General features: G+C 37.4%; 1 protein-coding gene across 1 annotated transcript in view; it reads left to right on the forward strand.

Annotated features, from left to right (window-relative positions):
- The first annotated feature begins 1166 nt into the window (after positions 1-1166).
- csul (protein arginine N-methyltransferase 5) overlaps positions 1167-21502 on the forward strand; it is a 243651-nt gene continuing 223315 nt past the window's right edge. Inside the window, exon 1 of the mRNA XM_090384061.1 lies at positions 1167-1255. Coding sequence (XP_090240187.1) covers positions 1167-1255 — 89 coding nt within the window. The remainder of the gene's footprint in view (positions 1256-21502) is intronic.

Here is a 21502-nt window from a genome sequence, read left to right on the forward strand (position 1 = left end):
TTATCAAAATTATTTTTTGCATCCGGTTCCTTTACGACCACATCGTCATATTATTATTATTATTATTATTAGCCATATTGTGCAAGGAAGCATGCGGCTTATGCTGCACCAGCCAAAAGAAAAAAAAAAAAAAAATTCTGAATTACCCCGAGAGAGAATCACCAAGAAAAAGAAGAATTATGATATCCAGCTCAGGACCCTGGGTGTGCCAAGCCCATACTCACCAGATGTTAGCCCCTGGGGTTCCAGTCAAATTGGTCAGATAAAATCCCCCTTAACAGAACAAACCCATACAGTGTTTGAAATCTAACAGCAGCCTTGTATAATCTTGCATTATGATAATGTTGCAGTCAGACATGAAATTGTCTGACTGCAAAAAAATTGTCTGACCCGCCTTCCTAAAGGATGGCGAGTTGCTGGAACGGATGCAGAGAAGGGCAACCAGATTGATCAAGGGAATAAAAGAATACTCTTACCTAGAAAGGCTTTAATTCTGCAATTCTAGTTTCTTGAGACTTGGCACCTGCTAGGCGATCTGATTGAGGTGCTTAAAATCTTGAATGGATTGAGTAAGCCGAATGTTAATGGAATCCTTCCACTTGCTGAGCTACACACATGACGGCAGTGGTGAGCTGTGAATATTTTAACAATGGGCTCGTTTTTTGATCGGTCACGGAAGTGATGTCATCCACAGTTTCCACCAGAGGCGCTTCCCACGCTCCCACTATTAGTAGTGTAATTTTTTTTTTTTTTTTTTTCGGCGATGCCATATAAGCTTGCTGTCTTGCATGATTTCCATAACTCGTGGGTAGTAGAATTGGTATTCAGTTCTTTTAGGTAGAATTGACCTAAGTCCGAGTCCCGTCGATGACAGGAGGAATTTTTATGGGCTTTTTTTACAACGTGGCTGGGTTAGTCGGTCTCAAGCGAGGTAGCACGGTTTTTCTTCTGCAAACTTAGGTTTTTCTTCCAACAAAACAGAAAATCGGCCTCAAAACACACGCATTTACAGAGACAGTATACACAGAGCAATATGGTCTTAGTCGCTGGTGCTCCTAAAACCTTTCTACAACTGCTACTACTACTAATTATTTTTCTTTGCTTTTAAATATCGTTCAAGAAATTGCCACGTGAAGCGTGAAGTCGCTGCTTTGTCTCGTTACAAGATGGCGACCCGGCAACATGTGTCTTGTGGTCTTGATTTGAATTGTGTTAGTGATTTAAGTGAATCCCTGACTTCCTCGACGACGGCAGGGTAAATAAATTATTGTTCTGTTTATTTGTTGTAATGCTACTTCTCTAACAAAGTTTATGTGTAATGCAGTTAAGCTTTCTAAGATTTTGTAATTAAAAGCATGAGTGTTTCTGACAGGGACTGCCAGTGAATGAATACTGTTGGTCTGACGACTAAGTTTGAGCTCTAATTTTTTTTTTTAAACGAAATACTTATCACGTTGTATCGAAAATATTTTTAGAGTACATTTATCGCAAAGTTATTTTGTATATTATTCCTATAAAATGGAAAATAACGTGAATTAAGCCATGATAAGGAACCTTTGTTATTTTCAGCGGGAATCGGTTGAGGAATGCATATTGGGTGTTATTTAATTGAAAGGAAATTGCAGGGAAACTACGATGTATAAATTCTTAGATTTACAGTTAATAGGCATTCAGGTAACTATTTTTGACTCGTCCACAGCTGTGCAATTTACTCATTCATCGTTAACAATGCGCGAAGGATTATGTTAGGCCTTGTTCCCAATGGATGCCCGAGATTGAGCCAGACTAGGTGAAAAATTGTATAATGTGGGAGAAGGGGGACGATGTTAATTTCAGGAATAGGACCCTAAAACGTGTCCACACCCAAACTATCCCATTTTTCTCCACTTCTCATACAATATTTATAGAATCCGATTGTCTAATAATGATATATTGTGCTTAGACTCGTACATTGTTGAAGTTGTGGTTTCGATTGTTAATGCCATCTGATTTCTGCTATTTGGTCCGCGTGCAATTCAGCTGAGCAGCTCATAATGAACTTTAGCTGCCGGCGATTGTGGTTTCATATTACTGCCGAATAAATAAACCTTACTTTGAACAACAAAAAAAAAAAAAAAAAAAAACTATTGTGGGAGAGTTAATAAAAACGCAAGCAGGCACACGTTTACTTGCGTGTGTACTAAACGTTTACGCTGGAAGTACAATAAATAGATTTCATGAATTTGAAGTGTTGGTTAAACAGTCAAATGCTGGATTTATCGGAAATATATTGGGGATGCAGAATTCGAATATGGTGACTATAATGTGAACAGAAAGCCTAGATTTATTCAAGGAAATACTAGTCATGGGTAAACGGAAGGGATTTTGTTTTCACAAAAGTGATTATAATGGGCTCAGACCTTTTTTTGAACTCTCTTTTCATTGGGACCAGCTGACGTTAAAAAACGTAAATACCAAATTGGAAGTGTTTTATACCAATTAGAAGATATTCTCCAAAAGTTAGACCAAAATGAAAGTAAGGGATGAATAAATTGTCAGGATACAGTTCTAAAATAAGTAGGAACTAGTGTGTAGTCAAAGACAATGAAGGTCAAGTTTGGGAGTAGTAGTAGTAGTGGCATGTGATGCAAGAAAACAAGTGTATGAGCTTATGCAGCATCAGCCAGAAAAAAATCACACCATTCCCTCCAAATGCCTGTCCAGTTCCTCCTTAAATTTATTCAACCTATCAACTTCCACAATGACAGATGGAAGTTTGTTCCAGCAATTAACCACCCGCTGGCTAAAGGCAAATTTCCGCACATCTATTCTACATCTGTCCTTTCTTAATTTGAATTTATGCTCCCTTAGGTTCGTAATCTGAACAAGTGGAAGGATCCCATCAGAATTCAGCGTGCTCAACCCATTCAAGGCCTTACACACCTCAATCAGATCACCGCGCAGGTGTCTAGTCTCCAGCCACTGCAATTTGCAGAACTTAAGCCTCTCTTGGTAAGAGGATCCCTTCATTCCCCTCCCAATGTTGTTGCCCTTCTCTGTACACGCTCAAGGCAATCGACATCCTTCCTAAAATGAGGGCTCCAGACCTGTACCCAGTACTCAAGGCATGGCCTGACCATTGCCTTATACAGAAGGACAATCACCTCCTTTTCCCTACTAGCAAAATTCCTATATATCATTGACAAAACCCCATGACCTGCCCTGGCAGCCTGTTTGCATTGCTCAGAAAACTTCATATCTGACTACACAATTACTCCCAGGTCTTTTTCATTTTCTACCACCTTAAGTGTAGTACCACACAGTTGGTACGTTTCTCTGGGGTTACTTCTACCTATATGCAGTACTTTGCATTTGTCAAGGTTAAAGTTCAGTTGCCACTTTTTAGCCCATCTGCCCAAATTATCTAGATCCTGTTGCAGTAGCACACTGCCATTACTGTCATTAACAACCCTGCCAACCTTTGTATCATCTGCAAACTTCGACATTAAGCCTGCTATACCTTCATCAATATCATTGATAAATATACAAAACAACAGTGGACCTAACACCGAACCCTGTGGGACTCCACTAATAACATTAGTCCACGAAGAGCAGCACCCATTGATTACCACCCTCTTGTCTTCTTCCACTTAACCATCCTTTTATCCATTGTAGCAACTTACCCTTAATACCATTCTGCTCCAATTTGTACAATAGTCTTCCATGCGCAACAGTGTCAAAAGCTTTCCTGAAATCCAAACGTATCATATCAAAATAATTTTTTGCATCCAGTTCCTTTGTAACCACATCATAATATCCTATCAAATTTGTCAGACAAGACTTTCCCTTAACAAACCCATGCTGTGTCTGAATTATTGCTGCAGTCTTGTCTAGATAATCCTGCAATGCATCTTTAACCAGTGACTCCATTATTTTACCCGGAACAGAAGTTAAACTAACTGGTCTGTAATTACTCGTGTCACCCTTCGATCCCCCTTTGTGAATTGGGGATACATTTGCACATCTCCAGTCCGTGGGAACCTCCCCTGAGTCCAATGATGCTCTCATAATTATGGCTAAGGGTTTGCTTAGTTGCTTTGCCGTCTCCTTTAATATAACAGGATAGATCCCATCCACTCCAGGTGCTTTTCTTATGTTTAACTTCAACAATTTCTCCTCCACTTTGCTCTCAGTTATTACAAAATCATTAAGTATCCTGCTACAATTTGATAACCTTCTGCCATTTTCAAACCTTAATAATTCCTCATGTGTGAATGTAGATGCAAAATACTTATTCAGTTTGTTTGCTATCTGAGCAGGATCATCAACAGTCGAACCATCGATGTCAAGTGGACCAATCAGATTCATCCCCTTCCTTTTAGAGTTTATATAAGTAAAGAAATCCTTGCTGTTTTTCTTAGCATCTTTTGCCAAGGATTTCTCGTAATCTGCCTTTGCCTGCCTAACCTCTTTTGTGACCTGATTACAGACTAGCTTATATCTGCCATAGGTTTCTGAGTGGTACAGTTAATGCGGTTGCAGGTCTAAATGAAGTGGATTTGCACAAGACTAGTACAGGTTATACCACTCATATCCAGTCGGCCAATGTGATTTATCACTTTCCTTCTTGTGTTAACATATGCAAGGGATTTGTTGATTGCACTTTAGTTCATACTTATTTTAGAACCCAAACAACTTTTAAAAAAAAAACAAATAAAAAAAAATGAAAATATATTCATAACATACACTGGAAAATGTTTAACATGAAAAATCAGTTAACGAAAAAAATATTCTGATCCTGACAAAATGCTATGTGATTTCATACATTTATTTTCTTTTATCATGAAACAAAAAACACTTAATATGAAAAGAGTTTGCATTTCAGAAGAATAAAAAAATATACTGGCCGCCGCGTCGTCACTAAATTTTTACTGTTTATGACTTTGACTCAACTTTCTGTTGACTAGACCTACATCTGATAATAAACAATATGTAGATAGTACAAGGATGCCGCTTGCCGCACACCACTCTTATAATTTTAAACAAATTGGATTACCCGAGAGAGGATAACGGTAATGGTGGCTTGCAATTCGGACAGGCAAAACATTTCATTTACAGTCTAAAAGTGAGTGACACATACTGTATAAAGTGGTGAATTTCATGTGTAGTAAAAAATCCGTAAATTTATCACCCTCAACTGTACAATGGAAAAACAGGCTGTAAACAAAGTGCTATTTCGCTTAAAGTTAAAATGGAGTTGCTTAAAGCAGTAGATGTAGGGGATTCTTCGAAAACAGGCATTTGTAAAAAGTTCAAAATCACTAACTCTACATTGTCAGCAATCATAAAGAATAGAGACCAACTTACTGCAATGTTTGAGCCGGATAGGAAACGGGTGAGAAAGACCAAACACAAACATTTGGAGGCTGCATGGCTTGTTTGTTCAAACAAGCTAGGTCTCAGAACACTCCAGTATCAGTACCTCTATTGATGGAAAAAGTGGATGTGTTTGCAATTCAAATGGGGATTGAATTCACTGTGAATTCAGGCTGGTTGGAATGTTTCAAGAAAAGAAACAGCATTTTTAAAAACGTTTGTGGTGAAGCAAATCAAGTTTCACCGAATATGACATCAGATTGGCTGCTGTCTACATTTCCCACAGTGCTTGAAGAATATAGCGCGAGAGATGTCTTTAACGCCGACGAAACGGGGTTGTTCTATCGCTGCTTACCCGATAAAATTTTATTGTTTAAGGGACAGCGGTGTTCTGGCGGCAAAAAAGTCCAAAGAGAGGATAACGGTAATGGTGGCTTGCAATTCGGACGGATCTGAAAAGCTGCCCTGATTCGTTATTGGGGAGAACATGAATATGTGCTGTTGTAAAAAGAATACCAATTGAGTACATTGCGAACAAGGTGTGGATGACTGTGATAACATTTACTGATTGGCTTTTGAATTTAGATAAGTGCTTTTTACGCAAAAAGTTGCCGTGATTGTTGATAATTGTCCAGCTCTGAAGTGAGATTAAAAGCTATAAAGCTTATATTTTTGCCTCCAAACACTACGAGCATTTTGTATCCTTGTGATCAAGGCATAATACAGAATTTAAAATTTTATTACCGAAAACAATTGCTAAGAAAATATTTGGACGCAATTGAAGCAAAAGAAGATTTCTCTGTCAACTTATTGGATGCATTGCATATGTTTCGCACTGCTTAGAATCTTGTAACACCAAAGACTACGAAAACTGTTTTTGTCATGTCGGTTCAAGACATTTCACTGAATGTCGGTTCAAGAAGCTGAACCGACATTCATTGAAATGTTTGGGCGTGTTTCATCTCTTTTAGAAAGTTCGATATCTTTGGATGAATTTGGCGCAGTTGATGATACTGATTTTAACAGATAGTGATGTTTTGGATGTCGTACGGCCTACGGAAGTGGATCCCTTGGGTGAAGATAGTGATGATAATGTAGACAATAACATCGATTTGTTAGTTCCTGTGTTCTTACTACATCAAAATTGTGAAAATTGATAAAAAGTATGCGCGGATATTTGGATATATATATGAATGGTGACATTAACCAAATGATGGACGATGTTGAACAATTTGTAGATAATAAGATGGTAAATAACACGGTGCAAAAAAAGATATCGGATCTAATATTTATTATTATTTTTTTTTTTTTGTTATGAAACCCAAACATGAAAGGTATTAGAAACTATAATACTTAGTACTGTGCATGTGTTGAAGGTTAAGAAGATATTTGTTGACGTTAGACATGAATTTCTGTGGATTCTAATTTTCAAGAGATACGTATAAAGAGAGGTTGTTCCAGAACAGAAGTTGAAGAAAAAAAGTTAGTTCTGTGAGGTGGAAGTTGGACAAATGATTGTATAATTGCAATCATTTGGACAATTTATATTTCAGTCATTGATCAGATGGATGGTTTCTAGATAGTTTAGGAGTTGGCAGTTAATAGATTTCTCCACTACTTTAGAAAGAATAAAAGTAAGTGCAATGGAACGATAATTGGTTGGGAGGTGTTTGTCACCTTTTTTAGGAACTAGATGGATATGAGCAAATTTTCAATCAGAAGGAAATACACCATTGGAATAATAATATGTAAAAAAGCACCACAGAAAAGGAGTAAACTGAGGGGCACAGGTTTTGAATTCAAGTGGAGAAATACCATCAGGACCTGGCACCCTTGGAATCAAGACTGTTCAATGTTCATCCAACATCCTTTTGACAGAAGACTATAGGAGGCATTGAATGGGAGTATACTAGGAATGGTAGGTAGTGGTTTACAAAGATCATCAGTACAAGAGTTAGAAAAAAAGGAGGTTCTAGTAGGTTGGTTTTATCTTTAGCTGAGGTTGGAATAGAGATGGGCAAAAGTTGCAAGCCAATAGCTTTGTCAAGAGGCCAGTATAATGCTTGACTACCATTTGATAAGAAGCAAATTTTCTACTCTTAGGCTGTTCAAAATCTTGTTTTGACTGATTAATAACTGCTTTAGAATTGTTATGAGTTTTGGCATTAGCAGTAAATGAACCTGAAGATTTGGATACAAGCCGATTACAATATGCATCACTCTTTTCTTGAACAGCTATAGCACATATATTGGAAAACCAAGGTTTAGATACAGGGCAAGATTTTAAGATGGGAATAAAGGATTTCATCCCCATGAAAATAATTTCACTGACATGATCTGAGCAAACATTGACATAAGAAGATTTAAAATAGTAATCCAACCAAGGAACATTTTGCTTCTTGTAATGCCAAACACCTTAATGTTGAAATTGGCACCAGAGAAATGCTACATTGGAGAAGAGACCATCACCAACTTGTGATCTGAGGTGTCTAGAGGACCAACCTTGACCGTGTACCTGGAAGGGTTTTTGAGAAAAGATCAAGAGTGTTGGCTGTGTGATTAGGATTGTCGTGGTATTCTAGTAGGTAAATGAACAATATGTGTGAGGTCGTTAGTAATTGCAAAAGCCTCATCATCTTGACCAGTAGGAGTTGTGAATATTAAAACCATCATGGAAAATTACCTCACTGTTAGGAATTAGGAAAGTTGGACTGGAGAAAAACAACTTTCAATGAAAGGAAATCCAAGAGTTCCAGGTGATTAGTGTAGTTGGGAGAATAACAGAGGCAACAGATGAATTTGACAGAACAGAATAAAGAGATTTTAAGCAAAAAAAAAAGATGAAAAAGAGGAAATTCCAGATTGCTAAGTCTCTGACAAAGAATATCAGAGCAGACATATATGCACAAATACCACCTTTAAGTAAAAGGAATTGTACAGCGAATAATTGGGACAGCTGAAGTGAGCAGTGGTTTAATCAACCAATAATTGGAATTCTGTCAGAAAAAATTAAGTAGGGCTTGGTAGACTGTAAGTGGAAATGGATATCATTTGAATTGGAACCGAGATTACATATATTTCTGAAACGAATGAAGACAATGTCGCATTATATCTTCGTGGGGCACAATGCAAAGTGGAATTTGGTGGGGGGGGGGCAATCTAAAGAAAAAAACTAATAAAGAACATTTTCAATTTCATTTTATTGTGATAACAAAACAAACAAATTATATGACATAAAAGCTAAATATAAAATTTCATCAAAACCAGTAAAACCATTTTTGAAAAAAATATAATTTTCAAATTAATCTTCAAATAAAGTTCATTGACTTTGGCAGGTAGAACATTGTTTTCGATAAAAATCACTTAAAAAATATTAGTAAAAAACAGCAAAAGATATCAAAGGATTATTATCTTTTGGTTAGCTTTTTATCTTTCTACTTCTCCTTTTTTCTCATTCGTGAAGCTAATAGTGTAATATGAGGGCAATATGAACGTTCCTACTGTCTTTAATCTCTTGCTATTTTTGCCTTTCTTATCTACACTTTCATCCCTTCCCTTTCCTCAGTTCACTCCCTTGCCTTATACCATTGCTTGCATTATCCTCTAATTTCAAAATACTAAATGACTAAATACTAATTCTCAAAATAATAAATGAGTATTTTGCATCTACATTCACACATGGAGTTATTCAAGGAGGAATGCACCAGATGTTTATCAAACTCTAACGGGCAGTTAAATGATTTTGTAATAACTGAGAGCAAAGTGGAGGAGAAATTGTTGAAGTTAAACATAAGAAAGGCACCTGGGATGGGATCTATCTAGTTATATTGAAGGAGGTGGCAAAGGAAATAAGCAAACCCTTGGCCATAATTATGAGAGCATCCTTGGACTTGGGGGAAGTCCCCACGGACTGGAGATGTGAAAATGTATCTCCAGTTCACAAAAGGTGACACGATAATTATAGACCTGTTAGTTTGACTTCTGTCAAGGGAAAATAATGGAATCACTGGTTAAAGAAGCATTGCAGGATCATCTAGACAAGACAATAGTAATAATTCAGACACGGCATGGGTTTGTCAAGGTGAAGTCTTGTCTGACCAATCTGATTGGATACAATGATGTGGTCACAAAGGAACTGGATGCAAAAAAAATAATTTTGATATCATATACTTGGATTTCAGGAAAGCTTTTGATACTGTTGCACATGTAAGACTACTGTACAAATTGGAGCAGTAAGGGCAAGTTGCTACAATAGATAAAAGGATGGTTGAGTGGGAGAAGACAACGAGTGGTAATCAGTGGATACTGCTTTACGTGGACTAATGTTATTAGTGGTGACCCTTATGGTTCGGTGTTGGGCCCATTGTTGTTTTGTATATTTATCAATGATGTTGATGAAGGTATATCAAGCTTAATGTCAAAGTTTGCAGATGGTACAAAGATTGACAGGGTTATTAATAACAGTAATGAGAGTATGCTGCTGCAACAGGATCTGGAAAAGATGAGCTGAGATGTGGCAACTGAAGTTTAACATGACAAATGCAAAGTAATGCAGAGAAATGTACCAGCTGGCTGGTGGTGTTACACTCGGGTTGTAGATAATGAAAGAGACCTGGGGGTAATTGTGCAGTCAGATATGAAGTTTTCTGAACAGTGCAGACAGACTGCCAGAGTAGGTCATGGGGCCTTGTCAGTGAAATGCAGGAAATTTGCGAGCAGTGATAAGGAGGTGATTATCCCGTTGTATAAGGCAATGGTCAGGCCACACATTGATTACTGTGTACAGGTCTTGAAACCTCATTTTAGGAAATATGTAGAATTGCTAGATCGAGTACAGAGGAGGGCAGCAAGACTGGTTAAGGGGAACAAAAGGATGCTCTTACAAAGAAAGTCTTAAGTTCTGCAAATTGCAGCGTCTGGAGACTAGGTACCTGCGAGGCGATCTGATATAAGGCCTTGAATGGATTGAGGAGACCCAGTGCTGATGGGATCCATCCTCTTGTTCAGATTACAATCCTGAGGGGTCATTAACTGAAATTGAGGAAAGACAGTTGTCAGAAAAATGTGCGGAAATTTGCCTTTAACCAGCGGGTAGTTTATTGCTGAACAAACTTCCATCTGTCATTGTGGAAATTGGTAGCTTAAATAAATTCAATGCAGAACTAGACAATCATTTAGAAAGAATGGATGGGTTTTCTTGAAAGGGATTTTTTTTTTTTTTTTTGCTTACTTTCTTGCATCATTTGTCTCAGCTAATGGTAATGCTAATATCCACATTCTTTCTCACGCTTTCAATATCTCCAATTTCTTGTTTCTTTCTCCCATTAGTTTTGTCGTTTTGTGTAATTTGTGCCTCCATTTTGCTCTTTTCAATAGATATAAGTGGGGGGGGGCATTGCCGAGGACACGTTATGTCAAGGATCTCGGTACATTCTTACCATGTGTACGCCATAACCAAAAATTTCATTACTTCATACAGCATATCCCCCCCACACATACACACTTTTTCTTACTATTGAATACACCATGAATTGTCAAACTAATAGAGTAAGCTTATCTGTGAAAAGATCTAAACCTTCCAAACACTTCCTAGTTCATTTCACAAATATACGTGGTCTCAATTCCAATCTCAACGATGTCTATTTCCACTTGCAGTCTGCCAAACCCCATGTACTTTTTCTGACAGAATCTCAGTTAACGGATGATTCAACTACTGCTCATCTCAGTTGCCCAAATTATTTGCTGTATGATTCGTTTTGCCTCAAAAGTGGTAATTGTGCATATGTCCATTCCGATATTCCCTGTCAGAGACTTAGTAATTTGGAATCTCTCTACCTCATTGTGTCAGATTCATCTGTTGTCTCTACCGTTCTCCCAACTCCACTAATCACTTGGACCTCTTTGACTTCCTCTCTTTGCAACTTGACTTTCTCCAGTCCAACTTTCCTAACAGTGAGCTAATTTTTCTTGGTGATTTTAATGTTCACAACTCCAACTGGCTTCCGTTTTCTAGTCATACCGACACAGCTGGTCGAGATGCTGAGGCTTTTGCAATTACTAATGACCTTGCACAGATTGTTCATTTACTTACAAGAATACCGGACAATCCTAACAATGCAGCCAACCCGCTTGATCTTTTTCTCACAAGCAACCCTTCTAAGTACACAGTCGAAGTGAGTGGTCCTTTAGGCACCTCAGATCACAATTTGGTGATTATCTCTTCTCCAATGGAGCCTTTATCTCATGGCTATTCCCAACTTTGTATTGTTTGGAATTACAAGAATGCAAAATGGGATGACCTGCGAGATTTCTTTTCCTTGGTCGGATTACTGTTTCAAAACTTCTGATGTCAACATTTGCTCAGATCGTGTCAGTGAAATTATTCTTGTAGGAATGGAATCCTTTATTCCACACTCCACTTTAAAATCTCGTCCTTTATCTAAACCTTGGTTTTCCAATAAATGTGCTAAGGCTGTTCAAGAGAAGAACATTGCATATTGTGATTGGCTTGTTTCCAAATCTTCAGTTTCATTTTCTGTCTACACCAAAGCTCGCAACAATTGTAAAGCAGTTATTAATCAGTCCAAGTCCAAACTAGATTTTGAACAGGCTAAGAGTAGAAAACTTGCTTCTTGCTCTAATGGTAACCGAGCATTCTGGTCTCTTGCCAAAGCTATTGGCTGCAAATTTTGCCCATCTCTGCTCCCACCTCTGTCAAAACGAGATGGTTCTGTTGTCACTTCAGCCAAGGATAAAGCTGACCTGCTAGCATCCCATTTTTCTTCCAACTCCTGAATTAATGATTTTGGTAAAACACCTCCCACCATTCCCAACACGCTCCATTCACTGCCTCCTGTGGTCTTCCATCAAAAGGATGTCAGAAGGATTTTGACGGATTTCGATCCTAAGAAAGCTCCAGGTCCTGGTGATATTTCTCCACTTGTTCTCAAAACCTGTGCTCCTGAACTTACGCCTGTTCTTTGCTGCCTTTTTTCACTTTCTTATTCCAAAGGTGTTTTTCCTTTTGCTTGGAAATTTGCTCATATCCAGCCAGTTCCTAAAAAGGGTGACAAATCCCTCCCATTGCAATTACTTCTACTCTTTCTAAAGTAATGGAGAAATCAATTTATCCATTACTCTTAAACTACCTAGAAACCTTCCGTCTGATAAACGATCGGCAGTATGAATTCCGTCAGTGTCGATCCACTGGTGATATTCTAGCTTATGTTACCCATTTATGGACAAATTCAATGGAAAAGTTCGGTGAAACACAAGCAGTTGCTCTTGACATCTCAAAGGCTTTCGATCTTTTTTGGCATAAAGATCTTCTAAACAAGCTTCCAACTTATGGTTTGCCAACTGTTTTTTGTAATTGGTTATCCAGTTTTCTCTGTGATCGCTCACTAAGGGTGATGGTAAATGGCGCTCTGTCTTCTAACTTCTCCACTAATGCTGGTGCTCCCCAAGGTTCAGTTCTTTTTCCCACTCTTTTCCTCTTGTATATTAATGACCTTCTTCCATTGATTAGAAATCCTATCCATAGTTTTGCCGATGATAGCACATTGCATGCCACTTTCCATTTTGAGAAACCTTGCCCTGCTCAATCAGCTTCAAGTTCTCGAATATCTGCTACCAATTCCTTAAATGCCGATCTACAGGTAATTTTCCAGTGGGGCAAAGATAACTTAGTTGATTTCAATCCTTCTAAAACTCAGTCTTGTCTTTTTTTCTCGCAGAACGGAATCTTCACTTCCTATGCTTATCTTTGGTGACACTCCAATTTCTAGGCAAAATTATATAACTCTTTTGCAGATTACCTTGACTTCTAATCTCTCTTGGCACAAGCACATTACAAATATTGTTTCGTCTGCATCTAAAAAACTTGGTTTTCTCTTTTGGCATTACTTTTCTTCCAAACAGCTGTTCACTCTGCACAAATCGCAAATCTGCCCTACCAACAGAATATTGTTCACACATCTGGGGCGGTGCTCCCAAAACCTCTCTCAGGCTTCTAGATTCCTTTCAGAAGAGGGCAGTTAGGTTAATTAATGACTCCTCTCTAACAAAGTCTCTCCACTCGCTGTCTCATAGGTGTACTGTTTCTGCTGCATGCCTTTTCTACAGAGACTTCTATGGGCACTGTTCTTCTGAATTGGCTTCTATAATTCCTGGTCTTTCTAACAGTCGAAACATGTGCTGCCACCAGCCAACTTCCATTTACTATCCAACTTCAAACTCACAGAACCAACTTTTCATCTTCCTCGTTTATTCATTCAACTGCCGTTTTCTGGAACAACCTTCCTTCTTACGTATTTCCTGAAAATTACAGTCTACAGAAGTTCAAGTCTAATGTCAACAAATAACTTCTTTCTTCTTCTCAACCTCCAACTCAAGCATGGTACTAAGTACTATAGGTTCTAATACCTCTCGTGTTTGGGGTTTTCATAAAAAAAAAATTTAAGAGCTTCTTGAACCGATTTAGTGAAATAGCATTTTTGATATTTTAAGGAAGATTATTTCAGGTTTTTGCACCTTTGTATTTTATATTTTTCTGAAAAGTGGAACCTTCAGGTTCACTTCATTTCTTAAATTATGTTATTTCTTCTTCTTCTATTGTTATAAAAAAGGATCTGTGAAATGGAGGAAAGTTTGGTATTTTCAAAGCATTGTAGACAAGGACCGCCTCAGCTTTTTGTATCAGTTGGTAGATGCTTACGAGTCTTGCTTCCTTATATCTCGAAGTCACCGATGCATTCCAGGGATGGCCTAATATTTTATGAACACATTGATTGACAATTGAATTGATTCTCGAACTTATCTTGATTTGTAGTACCCCATGAGATGATTCCATATGTGAGGTGAGGCTGTATTAAGGAAAGGAATACTAGTCTGAGAAGGGAAGGAGGCATCCAGGAAGGGGCTTGGGCAAGTATTCCTGCTAGTCACGAAGTCTTCTTTTGTAAGGTGATCATTTGTTTATTCCAACTCAGCTTATCATCTATCCAGATTCCTAGAAACTTGGTATCATTCACCCTTTCTAGTTGTTTTCCTTTGTATGTTATTTCGAAATCAATATTTAATGGTTAATTTTTCGTCCTAAACACCATATATTTGAATTTTTCTGGGTTAGTATAAGCTGATTCTTTTGAAGCCAACTATGCATTACAGAGAGCAAGGCAGGGATTTTGCATTGAAGCTGGTTGGGGTCTTTATCAGTGATTAGAATGGAAAGGTCATCGGCATACGCTACTAGGTGGGAAGATGGAAGAAGAGAGATATTCATTAATGTAAAGAACAAATAGGATAGGTCCAAGGAGTGAACCTTGAAGTACTCCCCTGGAGAAATAAGAAATGTCTGAAAACATTTGTTTTCAGACATTTTTGTCTGAAAACAGGTTTCAGACAGTTTTGTTTTAACAACAAATGGCGTATCAGTAAGGTAGTCTTCAAGGAGAAGGTTAATTTTTCCTCTCGAGCCAAGGTTGTTGAGCTTGTTGAGTAGGATTTTACCTCTTGACCTTTTCAAGATAGTCCGTGATCCTAGAGCAGAAGTCAATAATTGCCAGATTAGTGGATCTTTTCGAACAGTAAGAGTACTGTTGTTGATGGATAAATTAATTGACTTACAGGAAGCCCAGGAGTCTGCCGTGAAGAATTTTTTCGTCTTTCAACTCAATTAAGCATTCAGTTATTTCAAGTAATTGAAGAACTTTAAAAGGATGAACTTTAGCTTTAATTAATGGTAGCAATTTTTTGAATTTCTCACATTTAACAGAATTTAGCATAAGTAAATCTTTTCATTCATCTGCTTAAGGAGTATTTATTTTCTCTAATTTCTAAATTCCATTTTTTTTTTTTTTTTTTTTTTTTTTTTTTTTTAAGTTCATTTGATGATAAAATAATACCTTGACACATTCCTATCTACATTTGATTCACTCTGTCCACTTTCTTTTGCCATGCTCTTCTGTTCTGAAACAACTCTACCAAATTATACCTCAAAATTATTTTTAACAAAAGTTTTTCCTCAATTTCTCTTTGAAAATTTGAGAAATCTCCATAGAATGAAACCAAAATCCTCCCATTCGGCTTTAATTTTTTGCTTAAGACTGTCTGATTGAACTCCTTTTGCCTCTCTCATGTGTCTTTCATTGTTTTAAAGTTTTACTTGACTTCAAATTGTGTGCAAAAAAAAAAAAAAAAAAAAAATTCCCATTTCACCCATCCATTCACTCCAAATGTTTGTCTAGTTCTGCCTTGAATTTATTTAAGCTGCCAACTTCTACAACAATACATGGAAGTTTGTTCAAGCAATCAACCACACGCTGGCTAAAGGCAAACTTCCGCACATCTGTTTTACAACCGTCTTTCCTCAATTGGAATTTGTCCCCTTGGGCAATTAATCTGGGGCAAGATGCAGAATCCCATCAGCATTGAATTGAGCTTGCTCAAACCATTCAAGGCCTTATACAGCTCAATCAGATCACCTCGCAGGTGCCTAGTCACCAAACACTAATTGCAAATCTTAACCCTTGGTTCCATTCACTAATCTTGTTGCCCTTCTCTGTACGCATTCCCGCAGCTTACATCCTTTCTAAAATGAGGCCTCCAGACCTGTAGCCACACCTTGAGTACTGTTATACAGTACTGAAGGTGTGGCTGACCATTGCCTTATACAAGGGGATAATCATTTCTTTATCCCTGCTAGCAAAATTTTTGTATATCATTGACAAGACACCATGAGCTACCCTTGCACTGCTCAGGAACTGTGTATCTGTCTGCACAATTACCCCCAGGTCCTTTTCATTCGCTACAACCTTGAGTGTAGTACCACACAATTGATATGTTACTCTGGAGTTACTGCTACCCATATGCAGTACCATACATTTGTTAATGCTAAACTTCAGTTGCCACCTCTCAGCCCATCTGTTCAACATTTCTAGATCTTCGTACAGTAACATACTATCATTAGTGTCATTAGCAACCCTGCCAACCTTCGCATCATCTGCAAACTTAGACATTAAGCCTGATATACCTTCATCAATATTGTTAATTAATACAGAAAACAACAATGGACACAACACTGAACCCTGGGAGACTCCACTAATGACATTAGTCCACGAAGAGCAGTGTTCCTTGATTGCCACTCTCTGCCTTCTCCCACTCAGCCATGCCTTTATCCAAAGCAGCATTTTGACCTTAATGCCATATTGCTCCAATTTGTTCAGTAGTTATCCACATGCAACAGTATCAAAAGCTTTCCTACGATCCAAGTATATGGTATCAAAATTATTTTTTGCAACCAGTTCCTTTGTGACCACATCATAGTATCCAGTCAAATTGGTCAGACAAGACTTCCCCTTAATAAACCCATTCTGTGTCCAAAGTATAACCGAAGTCTTGTCTAGTTGATCCTGCATTGCTTCTATAACCAGTGCCTCCATTAATTTCCCTGAAACAGAAGTTAAACTAACAGGTCTGTAATTACTGTGTCACCCCTTGATCCTCTGAGGATTGGGGTCAAATTTGCATATCCCCGGTTCATGGGTATCTCCCCTGAGTCCAAGGAAACTCTCATAATTATGGCTAAGGTTGTCCTTACTTCCTTTGCCACCTCCTGTAATATAACTGGATAGAACCAATCCACCCCAGGTGCCTTTTTTATGTTTATCTTCAACAATTTCTCCTCCACTTTTCTCTTAGTTATTAAAAAATCATTTAACTCACTACCATAGTTTAATACACCTCTGGTATTCCCCTCCCTGAATAACTCCTCATGTGTAAATGTAGATGGAAAATACTCATTCAGTTTGTTAGCTACCTGAGCAGGATCATAAACATTTTAGCCATCGATATCAAATGGACCAATCTGATTCATCCCCATCCATGTAGAGTTTATATAAGTAAAGAACTCTTTACATCCTTTGCCAAGGATTTCTCATAATCTGCCTTTGCCTGCCTGATCTCCTTTGTGACTTGGTTACAGACCAGCTTATATCTATCATTAGCTTCCATGTCACCCATTAATTAATATGTATCCTATGCATTTTTCTTCTCTGCCATATGTCTCATTAGTTCATCTGACATCCATTTAGACCTAAACCATGAACAATATTTCTTAGTTGGTATGTAAAGCCTAGTATCTTCCAAGATTAATTCTTTGAATGCTTCCCATTTTGAATTTGCTGTTGGTAACATCATCAATTGGTCCCACTGTATAGAATTTAAATACTGTCTCAGACCACAGTAGTTGCCTTTAAGAAAGCAAAAGCCCTTTCCTTTAGCCTTGATGGTAGTTACCTCTTTGAATAAATCCCACTTCAGCACACTGTGATCACTGCCACCTAGTGGTTCCTTTATCTGCAAATTCTTAATGCATGAAGAATCACTACTGATAATCAGATCCAGAATAATACTCCCTCTAGTTGCCTCCCAAACATGCTGATGTAGAAAACAATCATCCAATAAATCCAGAAAAGCCTTGCTAGTGTGTGAGTGACCAACCCATAAATTCCAGTCAATCTCTGGGAAATTAAAATCCCCCATTATAAGACAATCTGATTTACTGGCCCACTCTATTTCTCTACAGCTGTTCATTATACTCATTAGAGTCATTACGCCTATAGCACACTCATACTCTCACTTTTGCTTTCCTAGTGCTTATGTCATACCAAACTGACTGAACACTGCAGTGTCCACCCATGTCAGCTGGATGCACTTCCTTAGATTTTGTTTCTTAACTAATAGCATAGACCCTCCTCCCTTCCTATTCTCTCTGTCCTTCCTGTACACTTTATAACGACCATAAATTTCTGTACACCTTATAACAACCATAAATTTCTACCTTTTAACCTGAATTTTTACTTTTTTATTGCAATATTCTCATTTAAAATTGATATAGAAGGCTTGAAGTAATTGCAGTCTGACCGTGAGAAATCATTTGTTAAGGTTTCCCATGCTCTTTTCTTGCAGTGCAGTAATGAAGTGAACATCAGCTAGAAGTTCATTTCATTAGTTCAAGTGTATTTTTATTGGTATGGCTCCAAGAAACAGATAGCTTTCCCAATTGTAGATAATATTAGAATTATGCAAGCTGTAAATAATGTTGTACATTCTAAGACTGACATCGTCAGCCAATTCGGCATTCCTAAGAGTACTCTATTCACTATTCTGCAAGATCAGAAAAAGATTGAAATTTTAGAGAAATCTGCTACACCGAGTAGGATTCGATCATGAAAGGCAAAGTATCCAGATCTTGAAAAGGTGCTTTTGGAATGGCTAATGATGATTGGTGCAAAAAAAAAACTTTCTCGTAGATGGTAATCTTTTAAAAGCTAAGGCTGAATTGTTTTCGCATAATGGATATTGAAGAATTTAAAAGTTCAGATGGATGGTTCCAGAAATTTAAGACTCGTCATACCGTCTTTCAAAAAGTGTGACAAAAGTGCAGCCGTGGACATTGATGCTACAAATGAATGGAAGGAAAATCGTTTAAAAAATGTTTTGCTGTTGTACAACCATAATGACATCTTCAATGCTGATGAAACTGGACTCTTTTTTTTTTTTTTTTTTTTTTTTAATTGCTACCGGATGAAGCACATTTAAAGGCAAGAAATATAGTTGCAGAAAAAAGGTCAAACAATGGATTACCGTACTTCTAGCAACAAACATGCTAGGATTTTGATAATCGGAAAGAGGGAACTTGTCTGGCACAGACAAGCTCCCACTTTTAATCATTGGGAAATCCCAGAAGCTTCAATGTTTTAAAGGTTCAAAGACATTACCGAATACATATTGAGCAAACCAAAGAGGCATGGATGACGATCACTAATCTCCTATGAAGAATAGATCAGAGACTTAGATCGCAGGATGAGCGTGAAGAATAGAAAAATTTTGCTGTTTGTGGATAACTGCACCCTTCAGCGTCAAGTAAATGACCTACATGCAATCACTGTTGAGTACCTACCCACTAAATATGGCATCAGTTCTTCGGCCACTTGATAAAGGTGTAATTCAGTGTTTAAAGAAAAACTACTGAAAAATGCTGTTAAACAAAATTGTGCTGTCTTGAAAGCAAAATTCAATGCGAGATCAACATCCACGTGGGATGAAGTTGATGAAAAAGTGATCGTCAACTGCTTCAGACATGCTGGATTTACCACCTTGAATGATGTGATGTGTGAAGTTTCGCATGTTTCTTCCTCTAGTAATTGTGAAGAACAGTCGGATAATCGGAAAGAAATATTTGAGCATGTGCGTCATCGATTAACTGTCAACTTCTAAACTATCCCAACCTTCTAAGTGATCAGTGATTGCCAATATGTATTCTGTCAGGTGATATATTGGCTTATGTTAGTCACCCATCTATGGACTAACTCAGTTTAAAAGTTTGATGAATCTCAAGCAGTTGCTCTTGACATTTCTAAGGCTTTCTATCATATGTGGCATAAAGGTCGTCTAAACAAGCTCAAATCTTATGGATTATAAACAGTTTTTTTGCAATTGTTTATCCAGTTTTCTCTCTGTGGGTGATGGTAGACAGCTGTTTTCTGAGTTCTCTAATGCTGGTGTTCCCTGAGGTTCAGTCCTTCCACTGACTGGAAATCCTATCTATAGTTTTACTGATGATAGCACATTGCATTCCACCTTCTAGATTGAGAAACCCTGCTCTACACGAACAGCTTCAACTTTTTGAATATCTGCTATCAGTTCCTTAATGCTGATCTCAGGTTAATTCTCCAATGGGGCAAAGATAACTTAGTTAACTCACCCTACCATAGAATATTATTCTCACATCTGGGGCTATGCCCCCATAACCTCTTGCAGGCTTCTAGACTCCATTCAAAGGAAAGAAGTTAGAATAATTAATGACCTATCTCTTTCAAAGTCTCTCCACTCTGTCTCATTGATGTTCTGTTTCTGCTGCATGCCTTTTCTGTAGCACTGTTCTTCTGAATTGGCATCTGTAATTCCCCTACTCTCTTCCAAACCAATCTAAATGCATGCCGCAACAAGTTAGCATCCATTTACTGTCCATCTTCAAACTCATAGAACCAACTTTTCTTCCTTATTTATCCTTTTATATTTTTTTTAAACCTTCCTTCGCTTGTAGTTCCTGAAACTGTATTCTACAGGAAGTCTCATGTCAACAAGTATCTTCAGTATTCTCAATCTTCAACTCATTTAAAATACCAAGAATTATAATAATGATAATAATATTAGTATGGCAAATTATGTAGGGAAGCAAGTTTATATAACATCGGCAAAAAAAAAAAAAAAAAATCACCTCATCTGTCCATCCCCTCTAATAATTTGTCTAAGCTTTCTTAAATTTATACAAACTGCCCACCTCCCCATACCTGGTGGAACTTTGTTAAAACAATCAAACACACACTCTGATAGAAAGCAAATTTTAATATGCCCATTATCCCAACATGATCCATATTATGTAGCAGTCTCCTATGCAAGACAGACTTAAATGCTATGCTATTTAGACTTCAGCCCAAATGAACAACGTAAAGATTATTTCCTGATTCTAAATGATGACTGACACTGTCATAATAATATCATAAACCACTGTAAAAAGAAAAAATCCATTTACAAACTATTCAATATTACCTGTTTTGGGCTTACCAGTTCCTGCGGTTACTGTTAAACCCATATAACATGTGCTTGCTGCTGTTCTTTAGTAAAAATTGACTTTTTAATTGGGCATACATATGATTTCAGACCAAAACCATTATTTAAATACCAATTATATCATTGAAGACAAAACTGTTCTCTACAACCCACAAACAAAGCAAGAATCATCAATTGGAAATCACCTCATTCATTATGATTTTAAAAAAAAATTGGCAAGAAAGGTTAAGAAGAGAAATTGATGTTAAAGGTTTTTATGACCATCATGTTACTGTGCACTATGAATTACCTCCTCTAGGTGCTGCTATGAATAAGAAAAGGTACATACAGGTGTAATAGGCAATTTGGCATACATTTCTATAACACATCACATCATGCATTTCTTGTACATCAAGAGCTTGCTAAATACAATATCATGTTCTCATTTACTTCTAATTTGTTGACCTCTCACCATGCAATTTTTATTATTTTCAAAAATGGAATGATGTTTACAAGGCCATTGCTTCAATAG

Source organism: Mastigoproctus giganteus, chromosome 10, assembly GCF_048544385.1.
Source record: "Mastigoproctus giganteus isolate SK-2022 chromosome 10, ASM4854438v1, whole genome shotgun sequence".
Taxonomy (NCBI): domain Eukaryota; kingdom Metazoa; phylum Arthropoda; class Arachnida; order Uropygi; family Thelyphonidae; genus Mastigoproctus; species Mastigoproctus giganteus.